The sequence below is a fragment of the Pituophis catenifer genome, unplaced genomic scaffold (assembly GCF_029215685.1).
Source record: "Pituophis catenifer annectens isolate HBS135680 unplaced genomic scaffold, rPitCat1.0.hap2 SCAF_9, whole genome shotgun sequence".
Lineage (NCBI taxonomy): Eukaryota > Metazoa > Chordata > Lepidosauria > Squamata > Colubridae > Pituophis > Pituophis catenifer.
The window spans coordinates 27,080,480-27,102,965 of record NW_027256889.1 but is presented as its reverse complement, the minus strand read 5'-3'; the positions used below and the strand labels follow the sequence as shown (position 1 = coordinate 27,102,965).

Sequence of the window (22,486 nt, the reverse complement as noted above, 5' to 3'; positions counted from 1 at the left end):
AAAGAAGAAAATAAGACTCATAAAACACTGACAATAATTCTTGACTCTACCTCCCAGTTTGTCTCCTTGCAGCAAAAAGCCTGCTTTAGTTTCATTTTCATTTTCAGCACAAGAAAAAAAAAAATCTGCCTCCCAGCAATTTGCCTGCTTGCAGCAAGCAGCGGAGGCCCCTGTGGCAATAGGCAATGGCAATCCCTGCATCCTGAAACAGCTGATCCAACTGACAATCAACTGCTTGTGCTAATCAGGCTGTGCTGAAGGGGAAATGGGCTATTTTGCTGTTCGTTGCTTGCTGCAAGGAGGTAAATTGCTGGGAGGCAGAGGCCAAAGGGTGGGGGCCAGTGGGTGGGGCTATATTAGCACCCAAATTTTCACCCTCTTTTTTTTGGCGGGGGGGGGGGGAGTGTGTATTATACTCTGAAAAATACGATATCTTCATTTCCTTGATCTAAAATGTTTTTAAAGAGCTGTATTTTATTTGTAACAGTTTAAAAAAATAGGCTTGGAAAATAGATCTACATATTCACAGTCTTCTCAGTGCCACAGATAAAGTGTTTTCTCTCCTTGATGGCTCTATGTCAGCAACTCTCCCTCTGTTTTCAATTCTCCTCTTTTGGGGTGACCAGCCACTTCTTTGATTACTTCATCTAAAAAGGGGGTGACAGAGTGTACTTTCATGTTGCTCTGTGCAATTATTGTGAGAAGGTTTGGCTGTTCGTTGCTATTCGCTGAATTTCTGCCCATGCTTCATCAAGATGATGGGATGAACGGACCCAGCGGAGAAATAAACCTGCGTGGAGAATAATGGCCAGTTATCCATCTCTTTCACAAGGACAAACTGTAATCTTTTATATCTTTGCAGCAATTCTTTATAAAAAACATCAGCCAGTAGACTCGCTTAGCTTCCAGCCCCAGCACCTGGGGGAGATAGCCAAATCTTTCATAATTACCCCAGAAGAACTGGGCCTGCTAATGACACTGCCTATTTTTACATTGAAGGTCCTCAGAGTATTTAGATATCCTTCAAATATGCAGGTTTACAAATATATTTAGCAGAAGATTGAAATTCTCACTCTGAAATCTGGATATAGAGAGCTTTAAAGAGGAGTCTTCTGAAGACCCAGAATTCGGAAAAATTGTTAGGCATGTTTCTTACATGTGAACTTGTATATCTCTTAAAAGCATGTAAAGGAAATGAGCAAGCAGCAAAGTGGGTAGGTGGGTGAGGTTTTAATTTCTGCCCATCAGGTGTGATTTGGAAATTTGATGGTGTTCAGACAGCTGAAATTCTTGAAACTTAGGTTTTATTCCGTATTACAGGTAGTCCTTGACTTCTATCCATTCATTTAGAGTAGTGTTTCTCAACCTTGGCAACTTGAAGATGAATGGACTTCAACTCTCAGAATTCCCCAGCCAGCTGGCTGGGGAATTCTGGGAGTTGAAGTCCATTCATTTTCAAGTTGCCAGCATAGGTGGCTGGGGAATTCTGGGAGTTGAAGTCCATTCATTTTCAAGTTGCCAAGGTTGAGAAACACTGATTTAGAGGCATTTGAAGTTAATGATGGTGCTGAAAAAAGATCTGTCCATTTTTTGCACTTATGAATATTGTGACCACATAATCATAATTTGGTTTTGTATCCCTGCAGTCATATAATCATAATTTGGGCGCTTGGCAACTGGCATATATTATGACAGCTGCAGTATCCTGGGTGGGGGGGGTGTCACATAATCCCCATCTGGGACCTTCCCAGTCAGCTTCTTGACAAGCAAATTAATGGGGAAGCAACAGGAAAGTTGTCTTGCTTGATAACATATTTTTTTGGTCCCTATTTTGATCATAAGGCATGGACTCTACAAAGTTCTGCAATGCATGTTCAGGCATCTTCCAGCCCTCCTAATTGCTTTCTTCAAAATCTGTGGAATTGCTGCATCAACCTGAGCAAACTCGAAGATGCATATAAAAGAAAGGCTTATTTTCTTGTTGGTTTGAGATGTTTCACTGCTTATCCAAACAGCTTCTTCAGCCTGAACAAGTTGGTTAGGGGAATCTGAATAGGCAGAGAGCCATGTACGAATTGTTCCCGCATCAACCTCAGGTTTTCCTCTTAAAATTGTGGAATAGCAATAGCACTTAGACTTATATACCGCTTCACAGTGCTTTACAGACCTCTCTAAGCAGTTTTACAGAGTCAGCACATTGCCCCCAACAATCTGGGTCCTCATTTTACTGACCTCGGAAGGATGGAAGGCTGCGTCAACCTTGTGCCTGGTGAGATTCGAACTGCCAAATTGCAGGCAGCCGGCAGTGATTCAAACCAACAAAAAAAAGTCCAGTTGCCATGACTCAACTCAGACAACTTTACCTGGATGACTGAAAGTCTTCATCACTTTATTACCATGCACTTTGGGGAAGAAACCTCTGAGGTTGGTGGGGGAGGAGTTGCCAAAGACTGCATAGCTTGTTTTGACAGGAAGTTGCTTGGATGAGCAGCAAAATGTCTCAAACCACCAAGAAAATAAGTTGACTCAACTTTCAGACTTGAGCAAACCATCTTGCCAATGTTGGCCTATGAAACTCTGAAATCTAGAAGGCTTAATTTAATTGAAATTACAATGTCTCTCGCATGTGAGTTCTTTGTCCATTGCCCTGGACAATGTGAGTTTGTACTTTATATGGTAAAAGCAGGGGTGAAATCCAGCAGGTTCTGACAGGTTCTGGAGAACCGGTAGTAGAAATTTTGAGTAGTTCGGAGAACCGGCAAATATCACCTCTGGCTGGCTCCAGAGTGCGGTGGAAATGGGGATTTTGCAATACCCTTCCCCCAGGAGTGGGGAGGGAATGGGGATTTTGCAGTACCTTTCCCCCAGGAGTTGGGAGGGAATGGGGATTTTGCAGTATCCTTCCCCGAGGAGTGGGGAAGGAATGGGGATTTTGCAATATCCTTCCCCCAGGAGTGGAGAGGGAATGGGGATTTTGCAGTACCCTTCCCCCAGGAGTGGAGAGGGAAGGGGGATTTTGCAGTATCCTTCCCCTGAAGTGGGGAGGGAATGGGGATTTTACAGTATCCTTCCCCTGAAGTGGGGTGGAAATGGAAATTTTGCAGTATCCTCCTGCCATGCCCACCAAGCCACGTCCACCAAGCCACGCCCACAGAACCGGTAGTAAAAAAGATTGGATTTCACCACGGGGTAAAAGGAGTGGTGGGTAGTCCCCCTACCTTGCCAGAGCATCAAACTCTGTGGCTCCACGGAGGGCCAGATGACCAGGGGGTTGTACATGTAAAGGGGGTTCAGGTACTTCTCCACATGGTTTATATGGGGCCAGAGGCAGTGGGTCTTCTCCCTCATTTCACACAACCTCCTGCAAGGAAGCCAATAGCATTTTAGTCCCTCATTGGGTCGGCCTGAAGCCCTGTTTCTCAGCGTGGGCAACTTGAAGATGTGTGCACTTCAATTCCCAGAGGCCCCTAGCACCTTCCCAATCACCATATCCCACCAGAAGCCCACCATGTTAGGGAAGGAATGCAACATTAACCTGATACAGGGGGACAAACGCTCCACAAAAATTACAATTGGATATATGGGGAAGACTTGACAGAAGCAAATGCAATCTAACATTTTTAGACTTTGTTGCTTTCTTGTAGCTTTGAGGTGTCCTTCCCTTCTTGGGCACAACTTGATTCAAATGGGATTGTTGGAGATGTAAAAGCATGAAAGAATGATGACTTACAGCCGTTTTTTTTAAATCAACCCTTCAAAGTTAGAACAGCACTCCAAAAAGTGCGTTAGAACCAGCCTTCACACTTTTATGACTATTGCATCATCCCCACAGTCGTGTGATCAAAATTTGAGCACTTGGCAACTGGCATGTATTTATGATACTTGCAGTTTCCTGGGATCATGTGATCACCATTTGTGACCTTCCCAGCTGCTTCTGAGAAGCAAAATCAATGGGGAAGCTGGATTTGCTTAACAACCGCATGATTCACTTAATAACTCTAGTGTCTAATCTGTCTCTTAACAATTGTGGCAGAAAAGGTTATAAAATCGGGTGTGACTCACTTAACAATCACCCTGCTCAGCCACAGAAATTCTGGTTCCAGTTTTCGTCATAAGTTGAGGACTATCTGCACTTTTCCCCTCAGTAGCCATAGTTGACTCGGATCAATGAACCAGAATTACTGCTTTTTATGAATAGGGCTCCAAGCTACAAGGAAAACTGACCAAACTGGATTTGTTTTTATTTAATGCTATGTCTTGAACTAGAGCAACAAGCCAAGGAGCTTTGGTGGTGATGTCCACAAGTTCTGGTGAAAAAAGTCAGTATGGTGACCATAAACATATGATTGACGCTCCAACTGCAGTACATGTACGATGTAGACAAATAGGTGAACTTTGATCCCACTGCTGCGACTGCCATCTTGACCACACACTGCAGGCTCCTCTGAGCCCTGGTTCTGTGTCCCCCCCCCCACCGAGTGTTTTATCCCGGTTGGTTTAGCCATTTCTGTGGGAGAAGTGACAAGAGCCAAGAGGCTCTGAAATCTTGGTCTCCTTCCCTGCAAAAAGGCTGCTGTGACGTTTCCTTCCACGTGAAACCGTTCCACTTTCCTAGGTTGATTTTCTCCTGGAGAACATTGTGTCCTAATGTTAAGATCCCATGCATCTCGTTTCTTAAAAGTATAGGGAGAGTTCTAGCAGTGGGAGGTTGCTTAGGGTACCTTTTGTGGTTTCTAAGATTTCAGATTTCTTCACCTGAGATATTTGAAGAGGCCAAATGAAGTGCAAGGCCATCCCTCCATGTCTTTCAAGGCTGGAGGCAGAGTCTTTGCTGGCATAAAATTCTCAGCCCTCATCGGGAGTATTTGAATCTTCTTACTTCACCCTGCTCTCCCAAGATGGCACCCTCAACCCTGCCTGCCCCTCCTTAACCTGCCCCTGCTTTACCTTTCTTTCTCGTTGTTGCCCAAGAATGTGCCGCAGGGTGAGGCATAGCAATGCTCAAAGAGCGCCAGCAGGAGATGCTCACTGAATTCCAGTGAGAAGGGGAACTGGCGCCCCAGCTGCCAGATGCAGTCAAGGAAAAGGAGAAACATGGGTGCCTCCTGCTTGAGCCGGGCGTGCGCATAGGCGGAGTGGACGCAGCGGAGCTGGAAGGGGTGCCCAGCCTGGAAAAGCAAAAAAGGTTGGCAGCTAGAAGCAGCTTCTATGAGTAAAATCCAGGGAGAGGGAAGGGCAGGAGACAATGCTTTCAACAAGAATCAAAACTCAATTAAGTCAATCCAAGAACCCCATAAAAATCAGCAAAAATTAAACTGTTCCTCCTTATGATCAAAGGTCCATCTGTGTCACAGTAGCTGCTTTTCTGGGTAGGATGAGGGGTAGCCTGAGCTCCTGCAAGAGTTTCTAAAGTACAATTCCCAGCAGAGAGTTAAAGGCTTGGAACAATGGAAGTTATACTGTATCCCCATCTGGAGAGCCAGAGGCTCCCTCACTGGCTTGATGATAATATTCAGTGGCTGTGTTATCACATCACACTAAGCCATGGTTAAGGAATCCTTAACTTCCGTTTTGTAGACTAGAATCTGATGAGTAATGTGTAACATAAATACCCTATGCCTGTGCTTAGAAAGAATTACAATCAGTACCAATTTTGAAATTCTGTGTGCATTACTACTAGGAACTATTGAGTTAAAAAGTACAAAATATACTTTCTTGCTTTCCAGTGTCATGGTAATTTTTAAGTATGGACCACATTTCCCAGAATTCCCCAGCCAGCATGTCAATCTCCTTTGAACTGTCTCCTGCTAGTACCTGTATCCATTCCCGCTCCAGCAGTCCCTGGAAGCCGGCCAATGTCCTGCAGGTTGGATCCAGGATAACTTGGGCAAGAGCTGTCACCAACAAGGTGGCGTCCTTCCCTTCAGCTCCGTGTACCAGGACAGAAGCCTCTTCTCTGGAGCAAGACCCAGAGTTTCTGGTTACACAACTGTCGCCCATCCCAAAAGGTTGGGGTGCAGAGGGGACTTGCCCAACAGCTTCTCCTGGGGGCTCCTCTCCAGACTCTTTCAGGGGGAAGGACCAAATGCAACACTACCTTTCCAGGCACTGGGCTGCCAGGCAGGCAGCATTCAAGGCTTCCTTGACATGGGACAACCATTTGGAGGCTTCCAGTCTACTCAGCCAACGGTCCATGTGGGCAGAAGGGTCATTGCAGGCTTCTACTAGCTTGATGAAGCTTTCCTGGAGAGAGCGACCCCTGAGAGGTGGGGAGGGAGGAGAAAGGAGAACTGTTTTGGTCAGAGAGTCCTGCAGCTCACAGTCAGGGGCCTCTCCCATGGACCAGGCTTGTCTGGCTGGAGAAAGTGAGTTACAGTTAATGGGGGAGGCTGGTTTAAACCTTCACAGGTGTCCATCTTTCTGGATAAGAAAAGCCAGATATAAGCACCCACTGAATACAAATGCCTACCAACCTCAACTTCAGAAACCGCTCTTTCTTGCAGAAAGTAAAAATTTGACTGAGAGCATATGATTTTCTATCCCCTTTTTCTATTCCCTTGCTGGACCAAGATTTTATATTTTATTTTCAACTGCTGTGCTGGACAAATGTTCCATTCACATGGGCCATTAGAAAAATTCTAGTGATCAGAGTTAAGAGATAAGGTGAAGGAGGCTGCCAGTACATAAGCGAGCTGTTTTCAGCAGGTTCTGTCTCCATTATTCTTTTTTTTTTTTTAAACAGCGCTGGTATTTGCATTTCTCCAACTGTTTGTTGTTGCTGTTGTTATTTCCTCTCTTACTAAGCCTCCAACATGCTGAAGGACTTGATGACATTGAAAATCTGCACATGAATATTCTCTGGACTAAAGAATTTTACTCTCCCTCTTGCTAACTAAAAGGGGGGGATCTGTGATGGGAGAGAATTGCAAAAGAAATTACAGGCCAGTTGTTCACCTGGAGAATACATAGTCAGGTTGTTCCAAGTATGAGTTAGAGCAGTGGTGGGCAACTATGGCCCCTTTAAGACCTGTGGATTTCAACTCCCAGAATTCCTGAGCCAGCCATGGCTTGGCTCAGGAATTCTGGGAGTTGAAGTCCACAGGTCTTAAAGGGGCCATAGTTGCCCACCACTGAGTTAGAGCAAGGTTGTCCAAACTTGGGAATTTTAAGACCTGTGGATGTCTACTCTCAGGATTCCCCAGCTGGGATTTGAACTCCACAGATCTTAAAGTCCCCAAGGTTGGACATTCCTGAATTAGAAAATTTTAATCTCTTTCCCGAGCTTAACTTTATAAAATGGTATTTGTTTTATGGAATAGTCCTTTCACTTTAAGCAATCTGCAAAGAGCAGTGATTGGGAGTTATCAGGCTGGTTTCTTCCACAGCTTCTCTAACAATGGAAAAGAATCCCATAATTAATCAGAGACAGTGCTAAATAATGCCCTCCAGATATGTTGGTCTACAATTCTCACTGGTTCTAGAAGTTTTCAGGGCTGATTGAGAAACATATTACTCAATAATTCTTAGCCAAGATTACAAGAAATCTAACCTCGCCACCAGTCTTTCACAGATCATCCTTGACTTAATTGGGGAAGGAATCATTTTCATCATAGTTCATCCTGCTTAGCATCAGAGACATGGCTCACACCAAGGTCAAGGAATTCCCAGAATATCTTTTGATCCATGGCCAACTTTGCTAAGAGCTCCCTGTGGTTTTTTTTCTCTCCCAGTTTTGCTTTTTCTTGGTTATGATACACTGAAAGCACAACAAAAGTCTGTTTTAAAGGAGGGAAAGAGGCTTCCATGGTGCTTTCAGAATATTATTTAGATGGGCTTTGTCTGGGGCTTCTTCTTAATATCTTACCATCAGGAACAGTTACAGCACAAATAGATAGAAGAACTTACCTCTCTAGAGCTCGGTGCAGCCTCTTCCAGCCGTGGTAGCAGCTTCGGTGCTCCAGGCCACCCCCCATCACTCGGGCCTGCTTTGCAGCCTGCAGTGACCTGGTGTCCAGGATGAAGCCACGTTCCCCACCCTCCAGGACGGTGGTCAAGAGCAGCTCATCCTCATGGCAGCGTTTCCGGTTGGGCCCCACGAGGGGCTGGCTGCTGCGAAGCATTGCCTGTATGAGCAAAGGATGGAGACGGATGGAGGAGAGTAAAGGGGAGAGACTCCTAGGGAGGGGTGCAAATTGATCCAGTTGAGGTTCTCCCAATGTCACCTTTTTTGAAAAGCTCATCCTGAAACGGAATATATTTTGGGATATGTTTTCCTTAACATAAGAATTTTTGTTTATAAATTTGTTTCATGCTCGGTTTTTGCAAACCATTTTTTTCTATTTTAGAGCATTTCATACAGCTTTTGGGTTTTTTAAAACCGACTTTTCTTAATGATATATTTTCTAAAATGACAATATTGATGACCTGTGTTGCAAAAGTTAGAGAACCATGAATTTTGAATAATGGCTATGTTTCTACATATTGGTTTGAAAAAGTGAAATTCTGAAAGTTCCCCTTTTGGGACAAATGAAATACATTTCTACATTCTTGTTGTGCTGATTAATGACTGTGATAAAGTCATTTCTTTCTGAATTCTGAATTCCTAAGCAGCGCTTGGTCTGTTTTTGCCTGCTCTCTGCTCGGTGATGCTCAAATTCCTTTTGAGGGGGTTAGTGAAAATGAAAATGGGTCTGTACCTTGAATGGTTAAGGGAGCTAGGTATGTCCTGCCTGTCAAAGAAAAGGCCTAGGGATGATATGACAGCAGTCTTCCACTACTTGAAGAGCTGTCACAGAGGAGAGAGGGTTGACCTAGTCTCCAAAGCACCAGAGGGCAGGACACAAAGTAATGGGTGAAAGATCATCAAAGAGAGATCCAACCTAGAACTAAGGAGAAATTTCCTGTCAGTGAGAACTATTAATCACTGGAACAGTTTGCCTGTGGAAGCTGTGAGTGCTCCATCATTGGAGGTTTTGAAGAAGAGACTGGACAGCCATTTGTCTCGAATGGTAACAGGTCTCCTGCTTGGACTAGAAGACCTCCAAGGTTCCTTGCAACCTTATAATTCTATTTCTATTAAATAATTCTGTACAGATTGATGACACAGGCATGTTTAGAGTATCTGTTGGGTGTGCCAAAGCTGCATGGTTCCGTTCCCAGCATCTCCTGGTACAAATGAGGAAGGTGGCCACTGGAGGGCATCTCTGTCTTCTCCTATCTAGTGCCCAGTATTGGAGGATATGAACGCTAGGCATTGCAAGAGCTTCAGGTTGGAGACGATTGCTGTTGCTAGTGCTGAAATGGAAGGCTACTTGTATTCGCTAAAACAGTGTTTCGAAGCCTTGATAAGGTGAAGGTTTGGGTGATTCTGGGAGTTGAAGTCCACACATCGTCCAGCTGACAAGGTTAAGAAAACATTGCACTAGAGTGAACAGCTATGGGGGTGAACAGCTAAGAATGCAAACAGAATTTGTGGGGAAGAGAGAAGTAAAAGAGGGTTGGCAGTTGGACAGAAGGAAACAAACAAGGAAAGGCAAAGGAAAAAGCACATATTTAACCACAGGGCTAGTTTAGGCACAGAAATTGGGTGCCACAAGTGAAATGGGTGGAACGAGAAAGGAGGTGGACCCACCGTCCCATTTTTTTTGTGATAGTAGCTGAGAACTGGGAATCGCCTCCCCTGACGAAATCGGGCGCTCTTCTGAAGTATTCCATCATCCAGTCTTGCTGGTACGATCACAAGTGGTGGATAACTGGGACAGACTCCGAAGTCTGCATTGATAGAACTCAGCCTCCAGGCCCCTGTCTGGGAGGAATACAGAATGAAGGTATTTGAAGAGCCAGGTCAAGTTCTGGTGACAGTGAGGCTGTTTGCCTCCAATATATTCTTGCTGAACATCCATCTTGCCAGAGCAGCAGTCACCAACTGGTGATCCATGAGAAAATTTTGATGGTTCGCAGATAAATTATTTGCATTTTTTATATTGCACTAAATCAGGGGTCCTCAAACTAGGGCCCCTGGGACAGATACGTGCAATGCACGTTTGTGTTGCTGCAGAGAGTCTCCCCCTTTGGGGTCCTTTTGTGCGGGGCAGAGGGGGGCAGAAATTCCAACTTGGGGTCTGCTTTGGCCTCTTGGTGCGGGGCTTTGGATGGAGGGAAGCGCAGCTGGTGGCGAATAGCGGAGAGCCTTGTTCCAGTGGGACAACATTATGGCCTGGAACTGGCTGACCATCTCAGCCTGCTGAGCCTCCAGGTGCCGGTACCTGGCCTTGCACTCCCGCAGGTCTTCCCTCTGCTTGGAAAGCCTATGCTCCTAATCCTCAGTGAGATGCTTCTGCTGAGCTTTCTTCTCAGTCAGATCCAATTTGAACTGAGCCAGCTGTTTTGCCAACTCTTTCTCATGGTGGCTGCTTAGCTCCAACAACTGCTTCCTGTTGGAGCCCTAAGGAGCCTGGGCAGGGAGGCGAGGAGTGGCTGGGAGGGGAGGGGCGAGTAGAGGCCGGCAAGGCACCCCTTGATGTGAGTGACATCGAGTTGGCCATGCCCACCCAGTCACATGACCACCTAACCATGCCCACCCAGTCGGTCATTAGGCAGATCATATTAGTGATCCGCGGGATTTAAAATTATGAATTTAGTGGTGCCTGAGGTCTGAAAGGTTGGTGACCCCTGTGCCAGAGGACATCTGTTGATCTGACTGCATTTTATGTGTCACAGAAAGGAGGAAGCTGTTGGCTTGATTGTGGGGTGGAGGTGAAGGTGAAGGTGCCAGGTTGGTGCAAAGAAGGGGGGACTCGGGATGGTTATAAAGTGGGCCTGTTTGTCACATGACTGACCCAATTTTATGACCTTTCTTGCGCCAGTCATTAATTGAATCTGTGATCATTAAGAGAATTCTGTAATTATCAAACAAACCAATAGTTCACTATGGGTGTGGTTTTGCCAAAAACTGGAAGTAAACACTGAACCGTGGTCATGTGACTGTGGGACGCTATAAATGGCCGTAAAGGTGACCCAGTTGCTCAGTGCCTGAAGTATGGTCATGTGACCACACCGGGGTGGGTGGGTGTCAACTGTCAGAACTTCAAATCCAGATCATACGTAACCCCCCAGATAGATCCATTGGAACTTCAAACAGTTGCTAAGTGATCAATCATAAGTTGAGGTCCACCCAGGGGTGAAAGCCAGCAGGTTCTGACAGGTTCTGGAGAACCGGTAGCAGAAATTTTGAGTAGTAGAATACCACTTCTGGCTAGCCCCAGAGTGGGGTGGGAGTGGAAATTTTGCAATATCCTTCCCCTGCCACGCCCACCAAGCCACGCCCACAGAACCGGTAGTAAAAAAAATTGTATTTCACCACTGGGTCCACCTATATTCCATGCTACAAGACTAATATCATATATTAGATGTAACTCAGTGGCAATATTTACAATTACAATATTTGCTAACACTATTGTTTGGGCCAGCATCATTTTCAACTTCTGATACAGCAGAGATAATAGAACAACTTGTTAAGTTCTTTCAAATTAAGACATAACATAAAATTAGTTTGAATAGATATTTGTTATCAATAACATTGAAAGTCCTTGACACCAGGCCACAAAATACCCTGGTCTAGCTGTCAGTTCTGCCAGACCAGTTACCCTTGTGTGCAGCTATGCTCAGAGAAGGACCTTTACTTCTCAAGAAGATCACCGGCCTCTCTACTCACGTCACTTGCGATCTGCTTGTAATACTGTTCGGTAATGTGCGTCAGCCACCCAGTGCCCAGTGTTGTGTTTTGGGGTCTGTAGAAGAAGGGGTACATCATCATCACCGATTCCAGAGAAGAAAGGGCCTGTGGGAACATGGTGGGCCCAACATGGTTAACAACAGACACACATGACTTTCTCTATTTTGAAGTGTCTCTTAGATAAACTTAAGACATTTTAAGATGTGTGAACTTCAACTCCCCAAATACTCCAGCCAGCATTGCTGCCCTTGATCCTTAACACCCAGGCACTCATTTTGTCTACAGGAAGTCTTCAACTCATTCATTTAGCAACCATTCAAACTTACAATGGCACCAAGAAAAGTCAACCAGGCATCCCACTTGCAACCATCATAGAATCCTCATAGTCACATGATCAAAATTTGGATGCTTGGAAACAACCAATTGTGGTTGTAAGCAGTGGTGAAATGTAAAATTTGTTACTACCAGTTCTGTAGGCGTGGCTTGGTGGGGGGTAATGTGACTGGGTGGGCGTGGCCAACTTTTTTTTAAAAAAAAACTTTTAAAAGCATTTTTTCTACAACCTCTTTGGCTAAAGAGGTTGTAAAAAAATACTTTTAAAAGGCTCTGACGATCCCAGCTGAGTTGCCTGATCGTAAGAGGCTTTTTTTTTTCTTTTAAAAGCATTTTTTCTACCGACAAGGTTGTAGAAAAAATGCTTTTAAAAGTAAAAAAAAAAAAGCCTTTGATGGTTGTGCAGCTCAGCTGGGCATGATGGGAGGGGGCGCGCAGAGATTTTTGCTACCAGTTCTCCAAACCACCCGCCGCCATCGCTACCAGATCGGGCGAGCCGGTCCGAACAAGGAGCATTTCGTCCCTGGTTGTAAGTCAAGGACTCTCTGCATTAAAGTTTATCTGGGAAAAAGCAACCCATTTGGGTTTCATCAGCCTTTCTGTGCCATCTAATATTTAACTGGTATTAAAGAGCTGAAAATGTTATTCCTGGCCAGATGTGAGATGCTTCTAGGGTGGTAGAGTGAGTATGGGCAGAAGACCCTACCTACAATGGGGTATAGCATGGGACTAGGGTCCTTGAGGGGCTGCTTCCCATCAATTACATTGACCCATCTCCTCAAGTCCAGCAGGAGAGGCATCTTGCAGGTCCCATCACCAAGGAATGTCATCTGGTGAGACCAGTGGTGGAATTCACATTTTTTTACTATGGGTTCTGGAATTCACATTTTTTTTTACTATGGGTTGATGGGCATGGCAGGGGAAGGATACTGCAAAATCCCCATTCCCTCCCCACTCCTGGGGAAAGGATGTTGCAAAAATCTCCATTCCCACCCCACTCTGGGGCCAGCCAGAGGTGCTATTTGCCAGTTCTCCGAACTGCTCAAAATTTCCGCTACCAGTTCTTCAGAACCTGCTTAATAGCACCCTTGGGTGAGACCCAGGAAGGAAGCTTTTTCTGGCCACCCTGTGGAACATCATCCTCCAGAGATGTTCCACATCCTCCATAGTCCTGACTTAGCTGGCTTTGGCAACAGGGAGAGGATCCGGGGGTGTGGTGGAGCTGGTGCAGTGCTGCACGGATTGCGCTGATCGATGGGGATTCCCTCGGCTGTGAGTTAAAATGTTTTATGATGGGTTTTTAAATATACGTTTATATTATTTTTCTTGTTTTTAAATTGAATTGCTCTTTTTGATTGCTCCAGGGGTGAAATCCAGCAGGTTCTGACAGGTTCTGGAGAACCGGTAGTGGAAATTTTGAGTAGTTTGGAGAACCGGCAAATAGCACCTCTGGCTGGCCCCAGGAGTGGGGTGGGAATGGAGATTTTGCAATGGGCCTGGTAGCTCAGCAGACTAAAAGCATTGTGATTAACACCAGCTGTCTGCAATTACTGTAAGTTCGAATTTCACTAGGCTCAAGGTTGACTCAGCCTTCCATCCTTTCTAAGGTAGGTAAATTGAGGACCCAGTTTGTGGGGGCAATAAGCTGACTTTGTATAAATATACAAAAGTATGTAGGTTATTGCTTAACGCATTGTAAGCCGCCCTGAGTCTCCGGAGAAGGGCGGCATATAAATCAAATTAAAAAAAAAAATCCTTCCCCTAGGAGTTGGGTGGGAATGGAGATTTTGCAGTATCCTTTTCCTGCCACGCCCACCAAGCCACACCACACCCACCAAGCCATGCCCACAGAACTGGTAGGGAAAAATTTTGGATTTCACCCCTGGGTTGTTCTAATATTTGTCTTAATTGGCAGCATGAACATAGCACGATCTGCAAGTCTTAGCAGATCTCTTCTCAGCTTCTCAAGCGCCTTTCACCTGTGTGAAAGAAACTGGGGTTTCTGGGGCTCACCTGCACATGTGGGCCTGAAGCGAGTTTCATCACCCACAAGGAACTGGGGGAAACAGTCCCAGCTAAGCCCCTGCCGAAAACTCAATGCAACAGTTAAGGCTGGGTTGGCCAAACTGCCAAGCACCACAAGATTTCAGTGCCACCCATCAGCTTCTTACTTCTTTTGCAACCCTCCCTCTTCTTTCCTATGCAAAATGAACCAACAGGAAATGGAGAGGATGGGGTGGGAGGACTTCCCTGTTATGATTGCAAAGAAGGGGGTTGAACTGCAAGAGTCAAGGCCTTGGGAATATTTCTTCTCCTCCTTCCTCATTCACTCCTCCTCTTACTCCTTTATCCTCAAAGCTGCAACATCTGGAAGCAACTAAGCTGAGCTGAGTTTGGGCATGAGTTTAACCAGAGGAGGGGGCTGCTGGGTACAGAATAGTTTTGATATCTGGTTATAACTGCTTCCCAGAACTGCAGGACAATACAGGTTTTTTTTATAGAAAATATATGTGATGATACGTTCTGGATGAAGCACAAGCTGAATTTGCACAACCTTCAAGACTAAAATCTGATTGGGGATTTTGTGGCTGAGGATAATGTAGGTGGGAACCATGTGGCCTTGGTCTTAAATCTTCCCCTTGCAATGAATCAGGACAGGCACTCTGCACATGTTTAGGGACTGTTCCTTTTCCAATGGTATGGCAGCAGCTGGGTTCTGCCAAAATCAGGATAAGCTGACCTCACCTCAATGGAGTTGGCAATGTTCAGGCACTCCTCCATTCCAGGGATTTCCAACTGCAGAATTTTCAGGTCTTTGCATTTGAGAGTGATGGTGCCAGACGCGTTGGCCAGCCTGTGGGAACAGGGAGAAAAGAGACCACGTGAGCTGCCTCACAAGAGGCCACAGGCAACTTCCGGTAGTTTGCAAACAGAAAGAACCTCATGTTTGTGGCAAGGGAGGAGGGGCACTAACGATGGAGACCTTAACTTCACAGCCCCCCCCCTCCGGTCACAATCCGAAAGTCGGGCTTGCAGACGAGCAGGAAGTAAGCAACTCATTAACCCAGAAAGAGAGAAGCAGAGGACAGCAAAGCTGTGATCGCCTCCCACAATACCAAGTGCGTCATACACTGATGCAACTGATGCTAGTTACATTACTTGCATCAGTGCCAGCTCACTTGCCCTCCCTTGTTCTCTCTTATCCCCACCCTACAGGTAGTCCTAGACCAGTGATGGCTAATCTTTTTCCCGTTGCGTGCCAAAAGCGGGGGGAGTGCGGGGGGGGGTCATGCACATGTGTGCCCACACCCATAATTCAATGTGCCCTGCCCCCCCACATGCATACATGTGCGACCCCCCCCCTGCACTCCCCCTGCTTTTGGCATGCAATGGCACAGTGGGCCCATAGGCCCGTTTTTTGCCCTCTCCAGGCTCCAGAGGCTTTCTTGGAGCCTGGGGAGGGCAAAAATGGCCTCTCCCCCCCTGGAGGCCCTCCTGAGGCAAGAAACGGCCCATTTCCCGACTTCCGGTGGGCACAGAAGGCCCAAAGATCAGTTGGCTGGCTCACGCATGCGAGCCATAGCTGAGCTAGGGCAATGCTCGTGTGCCCACCGATATGGCTCAGCGTGCCACCTGTGGCACACGTGCCATAGGTTGGCCATCACGGTCCTACACTTACAACCACGATTGGCACTAGAAGTACTGTTGCTAAGCAAGGTGTTTGTTTAGAGTCATGTCCAATTTTACAACTTTTTTTGCCCTGGTTGTTAAGCAAATCACTGCAATCGTTAAGGGAATCTGGCTTCTCACCACTGCTTGTCAGAAGCCAGCTGGGAAGGTTGCAAATGGTGATCACGTGAACCCAGGATGCTACAACTGTTGTAAATGCACGCCAGTTGTCAAACACCTAAATTTGATTCATGTGACCATGGAGAGGTTGCGATGGTTGTAAGGGCGATGACGGCTATAAGTCACTTTTTTCTTTTTTCTTTTTTTTTCTTTTTTTTTTTTATTAAAGATAAACAAATAAAAACACATACATACAATAGACAACATAGACAAACTATACATTAAAATCAAATCTTACAACTTGAGCCTAAAAGAAAGTTACGTTGGTATTTTATATTTCTATATATATATATCTACATCCTTCATTATATAACGATATTTTAAGATTATTTCTTTTTGTTTCCTTAGTTGGTATGCCCTTCCTGTCTTTTTGATTTTTTCTTATTTCGTTTTCCTTTTCTCTAGCCATTCGTACCATCGTTGCCAAACTAGATAGTACTCTGTGTCTTCCTTTTCCTGTATTTCTTTGGTAAGCCTGCACATTCCATAACTTTTTGTATTATTTTATCCTCTAATGGTGTTTCTTCCGATTTCCACATTTGCGCGAACATGATTCTTGCAGCTGTCAGAATATGGATTATCAAATATTGTATTTCTTTTTCATGGTGATTCATTAGTATTCCTAATAAGTATGTTTCTGGTCTTAATGGCACTCTCTGGGCGGTAATTTCTTCCAGCTGTTTTTGAATAATTTTCCAAAATTATTTTGCCTTTTGGCATGACCACCACATGTGGTAGTATGTCCCTATAAATCACTTTTTTCAGTGTCATTGTAACTTCAAATAGTCTTTAACCGAATGGTTGTAAGTCAAGACGGGCCTGGTGGCTCAGCAGACTGATAGCATTGTGATTAACACCAGCTGTCTGCAATTACTGTAAGTTCGAATCTCACCAGGCTCAAGGTTGACTCAGCCTTCCAATTGAATTGCTCTTTTTGGTTGTTCCAGGGGTGAAATCCAGCAGGTTCTGACAGATTCTGGAGAACCGGTAGCGGAAATTTTGAGTAGTTTGGAGAACCGGCAAATAGCACCTCTGGCTGGTCCCAGGAGTGGGGTGAGAATGGAGATTTTGCAACGGGCCTGGTAGCTCAGCAGACTGATAGCATTGTGATTAACACCAGCTGTCTGCAATTACTGTAAGTTTGAATCTCACCAGGCTCAAGGTTGACTCAGCCTTCCATCCTTTCTAAGGTAGGTAAATTGAGGACCCAGTTTGTGGGGGCAATAAGCTGACTTTGTATAAATATACAAAAGTATGAAGGCTATTGCTTAACGCATTGTAAGCTGCCCTGAGTCTCCGGAGAAGGGCGGCATATAAATCAAATTAAAAAAAAAAATAGAACTATCTGTATTTTTTTTTTTTTTTTTTTTGATTTAATTTATATGCCGCCCTTCTCCGGAGACTCAGGGCGGCTTACAATGCGTTAAGCAATAGCCTTCATACTTTTGTATATTTATACAAAGTCAGCTTATTGCCCCCACAATCTGGGTCCTGTATTGCTGTGCATCCTTTGCCATCCAGATCAAATAAATCCGGAATAACTACCGTGAGTGGGTTCTTGCAAACTACTATACAGGCCTTAATGCCAGATGGGAATGGCTTTGAGAACTGTCCAGAATTTTTGGCATCCATCTATGGACAATGTTTGGTGACCTTCTGATTTTCCAAGGGACAGCTTCCCCCTCTGGTGACATCCGTGGAAGGATGAAGAGGTATTTATTTTCCATATTTTCCAAGCTTTTAGGTCAGAGGGAGGCTATGGGAAGCCTAATATTCTTGATCCCACCTCAAACCCTCCTAAATTTAGCTACCATTTAAAACCTACAGATAGCCCTCAATTTATAGCTATTCGTTTAGCGCAATGTTTCTCAACCTTGATAGCTTGAAGATGGGTGGACTTCAACCCATCTTCAAGCTACCAAGGTTGAGAAACACTGGTTTAGCGACTGTTCAAAGTGACAATGGTACTGACAAATTACAATTGTTGTAGCATGCCCATGGTCCTGTGATCAAAATTTGGTTGTTTGGCAATCAGCATGCATTTATAACATAATCTCTCAACTGCTTATGGAAAGGAGGCACAAGGCCATGAAGATAAGCACTCTGTGCATGCTTTAAAATATGCTCTCAGTTCGTACCGTGTTTCCCCAAAAATAAGACCCTGTCTTACATTTTTTTGAACCCCGAAATAAGTGGTTGGCCTTATTTTCAGGGAGGTCTTATTATTTTGGGGCGTGTGGAGCAAGATGGGGCTCCTCTTGCCGTCTTACCTGATTTCCAGGTCTGTGTTTAAATATTTTCGGGGAGGGTTTATTTTTTGGGGAAGGCTTATTTTAGCACATGCACTCAAAAGCCCAATTGGGCTTATTTTCAGGGGATGTCTTATTTTTGGGGAAACAGGGTATAATAGCAAAATCTGGGCTATATCTGGCAAGAAGTTGGATCTCTGATTATGGTGCCAGTTCTCTCTCCATCAAATTGTCCTGGCCTCGCTATCCAGCAGGTAGAAAAAAGGATATTGGGATAGCTGAAAGGTCATTCTTCACCTATCTGGGATTCATTCCCTTTCATTCCTGAAGCAAGACCTGGAAAGATGGGTTCCCCTCCCCAGTTGTGCAAATCAGCTGCAGAAGCCGAAAGTAGATGATGCACCAGCCTATCACCTCACTTGCTTACATGCCTTGTGTGAAAATGGTTAAGGCAAACCTGTTCTCTGGTGGGGAGCCGTTAGTCCAGGAGCTTTGATACCAGCTTAAATTCTGAATGCTGAGAGTCACAGGAAGGAAAGGAGAAAGGTTAGCATCATGTCCAAAATGCAGAGGTTAATTGGCAGTGAGATGGAGAGCACCTGATGCCAACTTCAGTGCCCTCCCTCTTCCAGCTCGCTCTTCACTCTGCCACTCTGGGGAATGTGGGCCACCCCAATTTTGCCTAGGCAATGTTCTCTCAGGGTCCTGCACCCCAGGAAGGTGTAGGATTCCTGGTTTCTTTTGGTCTCTTCTGCAGCTCCCCCTCAGTGAGCAGGTGATGCTTCTTCCCAAGTCTTGCAGAAAATTGTCACCTCTTAAACCCACATTTGGCTGCCTTTTGAAGAGCTCAAGAGCAAAAGGGTGCAAGATGGAGCTTCAGCAGGGAACAAAGCTAACCCATTAGCAGTTAGAGTAAGAAAAGCACATTGTTTAGCTCCCACCACCCTATCCCCAGCCCAAGCCAGCCAATGTAGGATATTTGGGCTCCTTGCCTGATCTTTGCTTCTGAACTCATCATCCTTGAGTGTGAAGGAGCCCTTGAAAAGGACCCTTGAGAGTGTATGGTATTATTTGGGTGGGCAAATCTCCTTCATTTGGGTCTGAGTAGTCCACCCAAGTAGTTTAGATTGCAAATGAGAGAGTTTAAAACTGCAATGGCATATTAGTTAGGTTTCTTCTGCAAAGCCGCAAACAAAAGATTCTTCTAATTGTCCAAGATGAATCAATGAAGTTTGATAGTGCAGTTTAAGCTGTATTAGACTACATTTGCCTAGACCAGTTATTTCTCTACCGTGGCAACTTTAACATGTGTGGACTTCTCCAGAATTCTGCAGTCAGCCATGCTGGCTGAGGAATTCTGGGAGGTGAAGTCCACAAACTGGGGTTGGGGGTTGGAGAGGAACTATGATGAGAAGTCCAGCAATGCAGGACAAAGCTATTCACCTTTTTTCAATGGCATCCACATTGCGAATAAGAAGCCACAACTCAGTTCTTCTCTGTTCCCTATCCCCTTCTGCCTGGGATGAAAACAGTAAGTGATGGCTGGTGATGGCCAGTGTCCCTTGGATGGTCTGGAATCCTGGACATGAGAGAACCACATCATCCACCTTGGTGGTCTTGATCAGCTCAGCAAACTCCATGGTGGGAGGTAGCAGAGAGTCCTGGAAAAGGAGGAAGCTATTTCAGGAAAACCTAGAAGCTGACAAAGGGCATTTCAGGAAGGATAGGGAAAAGGCTTTCTGGTCCTTCAAGATAGGGTTATGTTGGCTTATGACCACAATTGGGACAGGAACTTCGTGTCAGACCTGGAAGCCATCTTTTCACCTTTGAGCCTTCAGGCCTGCCACAAATTCTACTGTGGGAAAATGGGAGGGGGGATTGTATGGAGTGAAGATGATATGTAGTCAAAATAACATTCTTTCTAGAAAGTCAAGACCGTTGTGCCCTGCAGCTGTGCTGAGAAGAATGAGGAGGTATCTTCTGTTCCAGAGGGTACCTGATTGGTTCATGTGATGGACATGTGGATGAAGGACAAGGACTTGAACTTTCTTTTGGGTGAAGAATACCGGGAAGGTCTCAGATTCAGGTTTTCCCAGATGTGCCAATATGACATCTCTAATAAAAATTAGCTTTGAGGAAACTCAAGCCTCGGAGTTTGATTTTGTTGGGGGTGTTACTTGGAACCCTGACACTTCGGTTGCTAAGTAATCTGGTAAGTGAACCATGCCTGATTTTATCTTATTTTTTTTGTTGTTGTGGTCATTAAACAAATTGCCCCAGTTGTTAAACAAATCACAGAGGTGTTAAAAAAACGAATGGTTGTAGGTTGAGGACTACCAATATATTATGTCTGTAAATGAAGGAATAATATAGTCAGAGAGATCTGCCTGGTAAAGAGATGCCTAAATTTTCCAGGTCAAGAATGAATAGAGGGTAATGCTTAAAACTAAGGCTTGTGAGGTGGGTTGGGCTGAGGGAGAATGACTGTCTCACCCAGCTGGCTTTCCTGCCTAAAGCAGAACTAGAACTCATACACTAGAACTGGTGACTGGCCCCAAGTGACACAGATGGCTTTCATGCCTAAGGTAGGAATAGAACTCACCATATTCTGGAAGTTGGCTCAAAGCCCCCCAGTTGGCTTTCATGCCTAAGATGGGAAAAGAACTTACAATCTTCTGCCATCTAGGCCAGCACCATTATTAGAATAAACTGGTTTACTTGCATCACATTGCATAACGCTTTCTCTGCCCAGAATTCACCATTGTGCAAGCCCACAAACCCAGGGGCCCTTCCCTGCCTCCATCCCCCCTCCAGTCCTACTCAAACAGCAGAGACAGCAAGAGATTTCTTAACTCTTTCTGGTTTCTGGGCAACATCAGTGGCAGTTGCCAACTGACCAGGACAAAGACAGTTGAGCCTGTTCTTGTGCCTTTTAACAAGCACTTGGATGGCATCTGATAGGAGACTTTTCGATCTGAATAGCAAGGAAGGGACAGGCCCCGCTATAAACAGCACAGCTCTCTGTGGTTAAAAGTTGCTGTTATAAGGCCAGGATGAAAAATCAGAAACTCAAATGAAGCATTCTGTTAATTTTGGGGTGGACCACAGTGTCTGCCAGATTTGCAAAACTGAGCTCCGTTCTATTTATAATAACCCCACTTCTGTCCAGGCAGACCAGCAACTGCCCTTTAGCTGGTAACAAACCATCTGGTGCAACTAAGCTTTGCTGAATGTAGTTGCACAGTTTAGAGCAGCCCAGATCTTTCACTGGTTGGCAGGAACTTTTCAGTAAAAGGATCCTCTTTTCGAGCACGGAAGTATTCCTCTGGACCGAGTTAGTGTTGGAAGAAAGCCAAAGAGCTGGGAGTGCCCACTTCCCTTACCTGAGAGCTGAGTTGGGAACTGGATCTCCTCTGGGAGCTGCAAAGGATTCTTGGAAACAGGATCCCCCACCTAGTGACAAAGACTGCAGGGGACAGAAATTGGTCTCTCCGTTCATGCTCCAGCCAGTCAGCCAACCGATATTGGCAAAGGAAAGTTGTGGAGAAACCTTGCAACAGCTGTTTGTTATGTTGCTGGGAGCTCAAGCTGGATCTTATATTGTGAAAGGGTAGAACAGGAACTGTACAGCTTAGAGGGGAGAGGCTGAGCAGGGAGGGAGAGAGAGTGAGAAAGGGAGAAAGAGGATGTGTCGCTTAAGGTAGCCCAGCTCTAATTTGTTGTTGTTTTTTTCAGTTGATTTTTTCCCACTGTTAAAGAACTAGAAGAGATGTGTGAAGATAGCAGATAAAGCATCGCTGTGATAAACAACAGTCATACATTCAGTGGCTTTGTTGTTCGCTAGGACAGATGATGAGAAAAAGAGAGGCATGAAATTACTGGAACATTGGAGGAATTGAAACTCCGGGGGTGGTGTTGGGGGGAGGAGGATTTATTGCATGATAACAAGATGGATGTGCAGAAGAGTGCTTCATGAGCAAGTTCCTCTTGACTCTCAGATATTTCTATGAAGAACTACAGGGCTACACTCTAGTGCAAAAGTAAATTAAAAAGAAAAAATAAATATCTGCCAGTACTCCCAAGAAGGTGGAGATTAAAAAGCAGATGTGCAGAAAAGTCTCTTCCTTTTCTAACAGCTTTGATTTCTCTAAGCATCAGGGTCTTCTCCAGTGACTTTTTCTTTGGCTCATATTTAATATGTTTTACTTCTGGGCAGTTGACTGGTTCGATCTACAATTGAATGATTTGTTCTTCTTATCATCCATGGCAGTGTTTCTCAACCATAGCAATGTTAAGATGTGTGGACTTCAACTCCCACCAG

At 45.0% G+C, this 22,486-nt stretch overlaps 1 protein-coding gene across 2 annotated transcripts; it reads right to left on the bottom strand.

The window, feature by feature from the left end:
• Nucleotides 1-472: 472 nt before the first annotated feature.
• Nucleotides 473-21,713, bottom strand: LOC139320996 (myotubularin-related protein 9-like). Of its 2 annotated transcripts, XM_070949585.1 has the most exons (12): nt 21,549-21,713; nt 19,609-19,826; nt 18,623-18,682; nt 14,813-14,921; nt 11,714-11,839; nt 9,632-9,805; nt 7,906-8,123; nt 6,098-6,259; nt 5,815-5,956; nt 4,948-5,168; nt 3,219-3,361; nt 473-790 (listed from the first exon to the last, which is right to left on the bottom strand). In XM_070949585.1, exons 2-12 carry the CDS (start codon nt 19,803-19,805, stop codon nt 693-695), a joined length of 1,650 nt encoding a protein of 549 aa, XP_070805686.1. In that variant the 5' UTR covers nt 19,806-19,826; nt 21,549-21,713; the 3' UTR covers nt 473-692. The 2 variants fall into 2 exon arrangements, with proteins under 2 accessions (XP_070805686.1, XP_070805687.1); XM_070949586.1 differs by lacking the exon at nt 18,623-18,682.
• Between the last annotated feature and the right edge of the window lie 773 nt (nt 21,714-22,486).

What these genes read in the sequence shown, in the direction of transcription:
- LOC139320996 (XM_070949585.1), bottom strand. Translation starts at nt 19,805, where the DNA reads ATGGAGTTTGCTGAGCTGATCAAGACCACCAAGGTGGATGATGTGGTT. An exon ending in GTGGATGCCATTGAAAAAAG is followed by an intron (nt 18,683 to 19,608) that starts GTGAATAGCTTT and finishes TGTGACTCTCAG; the next exon opens with CATTCAGAATTTAAGCTGGT. An exon ending in ACATTGCCAACTCCATTGAG is followed by an intron (nt 11,840 to 14,812) that starts GTGAGGTCAGCT and finishes ATGTTCCCACAG; the next exon opens with GCCCTTTCTTCTCTGGAATC.